General features: G+C 30.2%; 1 protein-coding gene across 1 annotated transcript; it reads right to left on the bottom strand.

Moving 5' to 3' along the window:
* Positions 1-312, bottom strand: LOC148266534 (S-protein homolog 6-like). Its single transcript, XM_088219123.1, has one exon. It carries the CDS (start codon positions 310-312, stop codon positions 1-3), a length of 312 nt encoding a protein of 103 aa, XP_088075249.1.
* Between the last annotated feature and the right edge of the window lie 12,255 nt (positions 313-12,567).

Raw genomic sequence — 12,567 nt, 5'->3', positions numbered from 1 at the left:
CTAATTCCAATCCTTTTGTTTTCCCCAATTAGAACCATCAACACTAAAGTAAAAACCATCTTCTCTAGCTTGCCAATAGCAATTTGCAGTCTGGCCACAAGTAATTCCTTCATTTTCAGCTCTAAAAACATCGAAGGTGGCTTGTTTGGATTCCCAGTTCCAGCCACAAAAGAAAAGGGTGGATCCCCAAACATTAGTCTTGAAATGGAAATTGAATTCACCACCTTTTTGTAAAGTGTGCTGACCTAAATCGTCGTTTGCAGATTTACAGTGTGCCATTACTGGACCTGTGTTCCCACTCATTCCATTCATTATGTGAACAGTAAAAGTTTGGTCTCCCAAACCTTCCACTGTGAAGTTTACTAGGAGGCAAAGGAGGATAAAAAAGCGAATTAACACAAGGTGAGTCATACTGCTAATGGTTTTTATGATAAAACATATGAGAGACTATATATATATATATATTTATATAAAATATAAGTAAGCAAAAAAGGGTAAGAAAATAGGTAAAGTATTGAGTAGATTACATTATCCACTTAAAAGAAAAAAATGAACTGAATCCTCTTTCATGCAGTCAGATTCTAAATTCCATGCATTGGTATTGCTTGTGATTATAAGGTGGGTTAGGAACACTATTGAACTAATAAATTAATGCACTTTAAATTATACTTGAGATTTCTTATCTTATTTATATTATTGGGGCAAAGTTATAATTATTATTCTTCTCTTTTTGAATATTGAGTTTTGATAGGCCCATGATTGTTATTAAGTACTAATTTTTTTATAATAATTGTTATCGTTCACTCAAAAACTACAAACTATAAGTTTTATTAAAGTAATAAATTGATGGGAAGTTCTTCTGTATGATTTCTCGAAAGACAAATGTTCCCTATCGATTTTATCGAGCGAACATTATCTAAACCATTTCACTTGAATTCAATCAATTTTTTTCCTCTTTTAAGTCGATCGATATTTTTTAAAAAAAGTGACGAGTCAGTATCACGTCATTTGATGCTGTGATATCTAACATGTGTATTTGTCTAAGTAAACGTAATTACGTATCTAATTTTATTTTACATGACAGATTCACTAGCAGTATTAGTGACATTTAAGAAATATAAAATAGTATAAATATTTTTAAAATAAATGTATCAAAATAGTAAAAATATTGCGTATATCTCGATTTGAATATTTTAAAATAGCACCGAGATTAATTTAATATTTAATTTAATAACAAATATTGTAAAGACCCGGAACTTAAATGTAAACAATGTCATAAATTAAATGCGGAAGCGTATAATAACGTTAGAGCTTACATTCCTTACACATAAATTAGCATGTACAATAAAACTTCAGAAATGTCACTTTCCCAGCGATTCATAAAATAAAAAACGTAATAATATATAAAAATAGTAAATAAATGTTGTAGGGAGATTAACTTCTACTAGCTCTTGATAGGATCCGATGGGACACCTACTCACTGTCCTCCTGCTAATCAAAATCTGAATTCTGATTTTCTTGATCTAAAATGGTTAATTGGGGAAGAGATAAACTACACTAACCTAATAAAAATATCACACTACTCACCGATACAGAAACTGAAAGTTGATAAAAAAAAAAAAAAAACCAATGGAGCTATTAATTCAAATAAATTCATTTATTATAAGAAAAACCATTTATTACATGCTTACCATTATGAGATTTTCAAAACCGACCTATAGAGTTAATAACTCAAATAACATTATGATCTCAATTCAAGTGAGCAAGAATAACAACTTTTTCTTTTTATTTTATTTATTGGTATCCCTGAGGGGCCATAAGGGTGTCTCACTACGCGTGAACCTAATATCTAAACTTGTCAACTAACCGGCCGTTCCCATACCCGTCCGGTATGAGAGTAAAAAATATCATCCATCGATACCATGTCTGGTATGAGCATCAAAATACTATCAATCGATATCTCGTTTGGTATGAGTTAACGTTCATGGTAGGATTCTCTATGTACTCGTTCCGTCCACTATCTCTCAGGATATCTAGTAAGACAACCATTCATTATTTCACATAATCAAGCAATTTTTTATTTGCATATTAATTTCAAATTTTACAAATCAACCGTAAATCATGTAAGACAAGCGATATATGCACCAAGGAAGCATAACAGAATCATTTAATCATTCTAATATATTATCATGTATTTAAAACTGTAAATTTAAATAATCAGTTAAATAGGACAAATAAATAATTAACCAGTTCTGCCTTAATTAATAACCGATAATTATTCTCAAAGTTTTTTAAATTTTCATAAAATATCATATTATTGATTATTAAGTTTCAATTCCATAACAGGTAATAGGGTAAGAGATTCTTACCCGAATCGGTGTTTGAAACACAGAATTTTCTACTGCACCTATTAGTAGTTCCCAAGTTTTTTTAATCTTCATGCGAAAATTAAAACATGCTTCACGTACCTAAAAATAACCCCAAAAATTTAAAATCGGGGTTACAAATCCTCTTTTGTCAATTTCAGGATTCCGGCGCAGCGGTATCGCCGTGCTCCAGCGACGGCACCGCCGTACTCCAGCGACAGCACCAACACCCACGGCGACGGTTTGCCTCAGCCTGGCCTTTTTCGGTCAGTTTTGGCCGATTTCAACTGCCTTTATACATATTCCTGCGAAATAGTACGCTAAGGGGCCATGGTTAGCCAAAAAAAAATTAGAAAACAAAAACTTACCGGTAGTGGAATTTTCGGGTGCGGCAGCTCCGTCGGCCCACCTTCACGACTGGAATTTTTTCTTCGGTCAACCTGTAGAAAATAAAACAGTGAACACAACGGTGAAATAATCGCACGAAACGAAAAATTAGATGGAGCTCAGCAGAGGAGGTTGCGGATTCTGCCTGCGGCAGCTCCGCCAGGGTTTGCCCGCGGTTTCCGACTCACTTCCCGTTTGTTTTGCTCCGATATGACCACAGCGGTGCTCGGAATCGAATTCTGAGCAGATTAATAGAATTTTTATCTTTTTTGGTAGTCAGAGGTGGCTCCGGTATGGCGGCGGCGGTCGGCGCCGACTCCTTTTTCCAGTGACTTGTTCTTCTTCTCCGGCGGGAGGCTGGCGACTAGGGGTTCGAGTTCAGTGTGATGCGAAATATTTATACCTATCTCGCATTAATCTAGACCGTTTATCATATTTGATCTCGACCGTTCGATCGCCCCTAAGAAAAAAACGAATCTAGACTTTTTATCATATTTAATCTCGATTGTCCAATCGCACCTAAGGGAAAAACGGATCCAAACCATCCACGCATGCGAGATTCCTTCTGAGTTGTCCGATTGCAGGGCACGCGGATTGCCAGTATGGCCGCCCGCGTGGCACCGAGTCAGCGTGTCTTGTCAAGCGATGCGCTTTGATTCGTCGAGGCTGCTGACTGGGCGATACTACGTGTTCAAATTTTTTTTATTTGCATTATGACCCCTATTTTTTATTTTTCTTTTAAAAACGCCTTCCGAACCCAAATTTTCATCACTTTTTTTAAAAAATTATTTTTAATCTTATTTTTAATTTATTTTTTTCAAATATAACAAAAAATTCATTAAATTAATTTATAAAATATATTTTTTTATACATTTCTAAATTAACAAAATTTATCTTGAACTAATTTTTCGAGTCTGAATATTACATATATATAAAAATTACTAAAATGATAATATTTTGACTATGATAAGATTAGTGAATAAATAATTAATGTACTTTTTATTAATGTCGTTGTTTGACATTATTAACAACTACAATAATATTTATGTATTTTACTTCAAAATTTAAGTATATTAAATAAATAAATAATAATTAAATATATATTTGCATTTGTTTAATTCATAATTTATAATTAGACTATAATTTAATAAGTATGTTGAACTAAGATAAGATTATAATGAAATTACAACTAAATTATAACCATGAATAACTTATTACAACTTTATTTGCTAATTTTCGTTTAGTGGTTCCAAAGTTAGAATATAATTATAATTAATTATAAATAATCAAATAAATTTTATATTATATTGGTTAGTGTATTTTAATGTATTTTTATATTTTCGTATCAACTTAACAAATTTCGTATACTTTTAAATAAATTAAACAAAAATTGTGATAATTAATTATTAAAATGGATATATTAGATATAGAATTATATCTATTGATTATGTAATTGACCAAAAAACTATATTACAAAAGAAGTTACAATTGTAATTCATGACTCTAAGCATGAATACGATTACAACCTTATTACAAACTTGTATTTATTATAATATAATAATTATTATTATACTCAAAATGATAGAAACTAAGATAGATATCAAAATTTATATAGAATTAAAACAATATATCTAAAATCATACTAAAACTAATATCATTTGAAGTTCACCATCCAATTCCACATGAAATTCTATGTATACTTCATTAATTTTTTGTGATCATAATACACTTTATACATTTTAAAACAAAATTAAATGTGAAATTATAAATAAATTCTAGATTATCCTTTAATTATTTCAATATATGAAATTAGATTGTTATTCTTGTTTTAATAATAAGGAAAACAAGTAGTGAGTGATATAAAATGACTTTGAGAGAGTTATTGTAGGGTCAAATGACAAATAAGTGGTGTAATATTTGGAGACTAGTCATTCTAATAATGAATTCCAAAATATTAAATCGATTCCTATGTTATTTTTAAATATTTAAATATATTTATTGTAAAAGTCCAAACATTTATTCAAAATTTCGAGTGTATAACTCAGTATTAGTAAATAAATAATACTGAAATTTATTATTTAACGGAAGCAATTAATGTTGAAGGTTATATTCCTTACAAGTTTACTTAAAATACCCAAATAGGGGCTATGAAAATACTTACGAAACTCAAACATAAAAAGACATTAAAAATAAATATGGATCTTAATCGTTCTGATCTGAAATGGTTAATAAGAAAGAGGTGAGTTACACTAACTCAGTAAGAATATCAACGTCTTACCACTAATACAGAAAATTAAATGATTGTAGAAAATATAAAACAACCAATGAAACTCATTCTTAATAAATTCGAATGCTAGTGCATTCATTATTCGTTTTACTGAAAACATTAGCATTTTTTCGACTAATCTGTAACTTCTCAAATATCATTCATTAATATAAAAATCGGAATAACAATCTAACAATATACATTTCAATAGACATATAACGTTTGATTCTTCACATCTTTTCGAAGTCGGATTTCTTACTATGTTTATCTCTACTTTATCATTTTACTTTTTCCTACCGGTGTTGTTGGGGGTCTATAGGGATTCCCACTACACGTGAATACAAATATTTTTTTTGCAATCAAATGGTCATTCCAATACCCCGTCCAGTAATGGGCACCACAACAAACTATCGTCTCAATACCTTATCTGGTCTGAGTGACACTTATAAACTCTCAACTCCTTTTGGTATGGGACTTTTCAGCCCTGTATGACTGATGGTAACATCTAAAGTATGGCTCACCCTATGTACCAAGTTCGTACACTTTTTCTCATGACATTCAGTAAACTCTTTCATTCAACAACATTAGTTCACACGTATGCTTTCTTTTATTTACTATTAGCCTCAAATGACACATATCTACATCCTCAAGCAATAAAAGAGTATGAAATTCATATTTAAAATAAATATATATTATGTCGACCGAAACGTATTATGCATAAAATAGGACAACGAGAAACATAGATTAAGGCAAACAGATTGAAATAGTTTAAAATAAAACAAAATAAATAAATAAGCACAATAAAACGACTGAAGAAATGACTAACATAATTAAACAAGCATAGACTGACCGATTACTAGCTCTATCAACAACTTGTACTTAATTAACCAAAGAATCGCCAATTATCTAAAATTTTTATTTATTATTAATTTATCTTTAATTTCATTGTAACAAGAAAAAGGAGTAAATGATTCTAACACTAGGTCGATGTCGAGAACACTACCTTTTTCACTACGATTCTCGGCGGTTCTTGATTCTTGAATTTTTTAGATTTTTCTGATAAGATTAAAACATACGTTAAAATAGCGTAAAAATACGCAAGGAATGACGAAAAAAAGGGGCAATAATCTCACCAGGGGTCAGATTGGGGTTCCAGCGTGGCAGCGCCACCGTGCTCCGCTATCTAGTCCTCCTTCTTCGGCGGCTCTTCCTCTCAGTCAGACTAGTTTTAGCTAGTTCTTAGTAAAAAATATATTTAAATCATGGTTAAAGGGTGTTTCTCATTAAAAGGAGGGAAAAAACGGGTGCTTACCGGCAGTTTCGATCCTTCAGTATGGTAGCTCAGCAAAGCTCTATTATTTCTTCCTTGCAGTTTGAGGCTTCTCTCAGTCACCCTACATTGAAAACATGTTAGGCGGCTAAGGGCGGAGAAACGAGACAAACATGAAGAAATTTTGGCCTACCGGCGTGTTTTTGGTATTCCAGCATGGTGACGTCAGTGTTCCTTCGACGATTGAATCTCTTCTGGTTGCCCTTCTTCTTCTTCTCCAGCGAGGCGTGTCATCTAGGGTTTAGGAGCCGGGTAAAAAAGGTTTAAATATATCTCTTCCCCTAATCTTGGCCATCCGTGTGGGTCGATGTAGAGCACCAGGAGCCGTTCGGTCTCACTTGAAGACACGCGGATCATTCAATCAAGCTTATCTGGGGAATTGATCTGGGCCATTCGTACGCTGGTAATGGCCCAGAGCCATTCGATCGGCCTGGCACGTGGATTGCCCGTGTGGCTTCTAGCATGGAACCCGTGTCGGCGTGTTCACCACGCGGTGTGCGGTGATGCGTCGTGCCGCTGACTCGGTGTATGTATGGCCTATTTTTTTTTATGATTTTGACCCCTATTTTCAATTTTTTCTTTCAAACATACTCCATTTATTCACAGTTTGGCCCATAACTTCTAAAAATTATTTTAAAAAAGTCCAAAATACATATATTTATAAAAAATAAAAGAAATTAAAATTAAAACCTATGTATTATTATTATTTAGAAAAAAATTAAAATTCGTCATTTCGAGCCCAATTCTCAAACTCGGAGTGTTACGTTTATAACAATTTTTTTTCTATTTTCGTCCATCTATTTTCAAAATATATGTGTCTTAGTCTCTATCCATTAAATGTCATTGATGTTGTGAGTGAATTTGCTACGTGGTAACAATTTAAATATATAACTATTATCGATTATGTAAATATTCATATGAGATGTCACATATTTGATGACATGACATCTAATGTGTCATTTTTTTAAATATGGAATGTTTTTTTAATTAATTGAACATGTCCAAAAGAAAAATAGATACAACAAGTTTTTTCTTTCAATCCAAGTCATAGCCTTTGATCTTCTCTAAATGCCTAACTTCTCTAAATCCTTTAATCACAACCTTATAATAAAAGAAATCTCTAACCTCTTAAAATTATGATCTTCGATCAGTTTATTATCTTAACAATGTTAGTAGTATTTAACAGACAAAAACTAATACACATATTTTGAAAGTACAAGGACCATAATGACAAAAAAAAATGTATACGGACGATTTCAATATTAAAAAATGGTACGGAGACCAATTTAATATTTAGGTCTTTTATCTAAAAAGTTTTTGGAGACATGATAAAGTTAGGGTTGGTTAGCAATTTGAGTTCATTAAAGTTAATAGGTTTAAATGGAAATATGATGATGATTTCTAAACAAATTGTGAATTTCATAATACAAATTCAAAAAATCTTAGATTTAAAAGCTCAAAAAAATTCAAACTTAACCACAAATTACGAATCAGTTGACCAACTAACATAACTCAAAGTTGTGCATACTTTCTCTAAGGTGTTTCAAATTAAGTGCATACCTCAAAAATGTATCTTTGTTATTAAAATATTACGATTCACAATCTGAATTGCATAGTTCAATTTATTTCAGTAATAAAACAATTAACATGAATGTAAATATTAAGATAATTAAGGAAATTAGTAACTCAAAATTTTATTAATAATACTTATAACGGATTTCCTAAAAAAAAAAGAGGCTCTTATTCAATCAACATGAATATAGATAATGACTAATTCCAATTATTTCGTTTTACCCAATTAGAATTATCAACACTGAAATAAAAACCATCTTCCCTAGCTTTCCAATAGCAATTTGCAGTCTTCACACAATGAAGTGCTTCTCTGTCATCTCTAAAAACATCAAAACTAGCTCGTTTGGAATCCCAGTACCAACTACAAAAGTAAAGTGTGGTTCCCACAACTCTAGTCTTGAATCGAAAATCGAATTCAACACCTTGTCCTAAAGTGCGAAGCCCCAAATCACTGTCTCCAGATTTACAATGCACATTTACTGGATCTGTATTCTGACTCATTCCATTCATTATATGAACAGTAAAAGTTTCAATTCCAAAACCTTCTACTTTGAAGTTTACTAGAAGGCCAAGGAGGATGAAGAAGCGAACTAGCACAAGATGACTCATACCCCTCATGTTTTGATATATATGGTTACGATTTTTATGATAAAATATATGAGAGAATGTTATACACATATATGTATTTATATGAAACATAAGAGAGCAAAAAAAATAATATGAGATAATATATTGAGTAGATTACAGTATCTACTTAAAAAGAAACAGATAATGATGAATAAATTGACTTAATCAACTAAATCTTCTTCGATGAAATCAGATTCTACTAGATCACATTAAATTTTTAAATTTCTGATTATTTTTGTGAATTCTTGAAATATATTCTTTATATCACTATTACTCCTAATGATTATGAAGTAGTCTACGAACACTAATGAATCAATAAATTAATATATTTAAAATTATATTAAAATTTATAACTTATAATCTAATTCCACGTGGATACAATTTATAAGTTATTAAATAAAATTAAGTATGAATTTATGAAATAAACTCTAGATTATTATTTAATTTTTTTAAAAAAATAAAAATAAACTACTTAGCTTGTAAAGAAAACCAACAGTGCACTAATTATAAGGTAAAAGGAGAAGGTGAACGAATTAGGAAACTGTAATATTTGCTTTAATTAAGTTCAGAAGTGAGTGTTGGATGTTTGTCCAGAAGAGGAAAGTAAAAGACATTGGCATGTATACTCAGAACCAGACATACGACTCCGTCAAACAATCTTTTTGAAGTTGATGAATGCATTCGTCTACAAATACAGAATATAAAAAGACGAAAGAGGACTCCGCCCGAAATTAGAATCACTTTGAAATTTATATTTACACCATACGATATATATTTTTCGTTATGAAATTAGAGTATCACAATTTTCGTGATTCAATTCTCACGAAGGTCTCACATGTCACACAATCACAAATTAGATTCAAATGTCTATGAAGTCTAAGATCGTATCGGATTGAATCATCAGATTAGTACGTGCTCTGACATCAACGATAATATTTTTTGGACCCAAACACTACTAATTTAACGACATTTATTAGTAGCGTATAACTCGAACTCATAAAATTATGGGTCTAAGAATCATTAGTCCAAATAAAATTTTCAACTCAAATCATTAGCTCTTACAAGATTAAAATTAAAATTATTACTACCCGGTAATTTAAACTTCTATATAAAATTCAAAAATTACGTATATTTTTTATTGTAAAATTGGAACAATAATTTAACAAGGCAGAAAAATTAGATTTCGTTGATTTATTGATGAATTAAATCACACAACATATATTATAATTAATCGTGTGTGTGTATGTATGTATGTATGTACACATACGTAATTATGAAAGAAAAGTGATGCATCTATAACAATTAGAAATTTAGGATTCGGATTTTCTTAACCCGAAAGAAAAGAGAGAGCATAATTAGTCAACTCCAGGTGTCACAAAACAAAAGCAACGTAAAGCAAATGCCAAACAACATAAGGATATATGTATACATATATATATATATATATATATATAAAACTCCCACACGCATACGTCCATGTGTATGAATCACCGGGATTTAAGTCAGAATTCAATCAGATTATAAACGTATGTGTGTGTGTATATATATATATATACCAATTAACGTGTAAGTTCTTTATTGTAATATAATATTAACTATACATGTGTGTGTGCGTGCGTGTGTATATATATATATTCGTGAAACATTTGGGTGTGTGTGTATATATATAATATTGGGTTATCATTCTCATGAGAATATATATGTATATATATATATATAGATATATATAATATTAATATTAAGAAAGGCATGGTAGGTTCCAAATGAGTAAATTCAAGAAGGAGAAGTTCCAAGTTTTGTCGTCTATCAGTTTATCGTTTTGCAAAGGCAGATTACGAATTGATTCCACCTCCCTCCTTAACGTAAATTAATGAAATTAATAATTACTTACATCGTAGGATAATTAACTCTGTGAGTTGGCACTTGGCTGTTTCCTCATCACTTGCTTGCTTTTGTCACAGTAAAAAATTCTTATGCCAACCTCCCAAATAATAATTAAATATATTCTCAATACAATGTTTACTATTTCTCCATGTTCAAATACTTCAAAGTTCAATTTTATCCCATGGTTTTTTTATAATTTTATATCTAATTATATCACTTATATATATATATTATAATAATCTAAAAAAATTTAATACTTAATCAAATATTTCTTTTTAATTTCATACAAAGAGAGAAATTTTTGTAGTTGATACAAGAGTTTTTTTTTTTACCTGGTACGAAAGTAATTTCTTATAGTGAATTATTGAGTTCTCTCTCTTTCGATCGATCGTTGTCACTAATATTGAAATGACACGTTGTAAATAATTTATTTAACAAGTTATAGGTGTCTTGAATGTATATTTAGTGAATTATATCAAATACTTAGTATTTACTTTTTGAGGCATCATAGTACGATTGATTCATCCTTAGATACTTAATTACGTGTACTATGTACTTAATATATGCTCTACGAGATATTAATTTATGCAATAATCAAGTAAAATTAACTATTACTTAAATGTGAAAATAAGATATATATTATCAAGAAGTTATTACTATGTGAATTACGATACAAAATTAAATACTACTTGAAGGTCTCTGTAGTATTAAATGTGATGAAATAGTTAGCTATTATTGTTTGCATAAGTAATACCTAGATGAAATAAAATATGTACTCATAAAATCAAACAACAAGCAACCTAATTAATGTAATTAATATGTTTGGCTGAATTAATTTGTACATGAGAGAATATATTTTAGTAATATAAGTGTCTATATATTACCTAATACGACAAAACTTTTTATAGTAAGTAATTTTGAGACAAGATACATATAGGAGGAAAAAAATTAATGGTGTTGGACCAAATTAAAATGAAGGCATAATTTGTATAAAGATTAAAAGAGAATAGATGGATAAGAGGTAGTAAGGTAGAATCATGAACTTGCTTCCATATACATCATGTTACAAATAATTTATCTCTAAATACTCGATTGTGTACACACTATGTATTGGCTACATACTCTACTAGATATTAGCTTATGGCGACATGTTTTCAGCATTTAATAACCTGAAGTTACATACCTTCTATAACACATAAGAATGAGTTAAAATATTTGTTTAGCAAACGTTATATAAACAAGTGACACCAGACGTTACATGAATAATAATATATGATCGAGTTCTATGCAAGAATTAGGTAAAATTAAGTATTACCCAAATGAAAAGATAAAATACATATTATCGAGAAGTTAAGCAACGTCAAATGTAATGTTTAAACAACAGAAGTTATTTTTACGTGAATAACAGTGTACTGTTTGAGTGTTTTGGTAATATTAAATATGATTGAATAGTTAGGTATTATTAGTTAATGTCTTAAGTGATATGAAACATGTAGCCATAAAATCAAACAAGAAGCAACCTAATTAATGTAATCAATATGTTTGACTGTATTAATTTGTACGTGCGGTTTATACACTATCTAACATGGAAAAACACTCTTTGTGGTAAATAATATAGGAGGAAACGAAATAATAATGTTGGACCAGAGAAGAGATGGATAAGAATAGGTGTAGGTAGAATCGGGGAATTTACTAAAAAAGAGAGATTTAGATGGGTGGATTTGGCTTGCATAAAAAGGCGTTAACCCTCCCTAATTAACCATGTATTCTCCAATTTATTTGGGGTAACACCAACTAACTATTTTCTTAATAGAAAATTAATTATGTTTTAGTTACTAATTAATTGACAATCAAAAGATTTAGTGGGGGTGAAATGGAGGCAGTTATAACAACATTCCTTCTACCTTGTTACCCTTCACTACAAGTGTTTGGCACCCATTTCTCTTCACACCCTTCCCACGCGATACGCTCCCTTTTTTTTTAATTAATTAATTAAGGAGAAAATCACTAAACTAATTATGATAAATAATAAATTTTGTTAAGGAATTAATTATAATAATATATAATCATCCTATGCGGTATTCCGTTGTTTGTTCTTAATCAAGATTTAATCTGAGCCGTTGGATTTGTAAGTT

Source organism: Carica papaya, chromosome 4, assembly GCF_054855325.1.
Source record: "Carica papaya isolate Zhongbai chromosome 4, ASM5485532v1, whole genome shotgun sequence".
In the NCBI taxonomy this organism is placed as follows: Eukaryota; Viridiplantae; Streptophyta; class Magnoliopsida; order Brassicales; family Caricaceae; genus Carica; species Carica papaya.
The sequence above is the reverse complement of the archived record's forward strand: the minus strand, read 5'-3'. Positions and strand labels throughout refer to the sequence as shown.

Excerpts from the sequence above, each read along its gene's own strand:
- LOC148266534 (XM_088219123.1), bottom strand. The coding sequence starts at position 312 with ATGAATGGAATGAGTGGGAACACAGGTCCAGTAATGGCACACTGTAAA.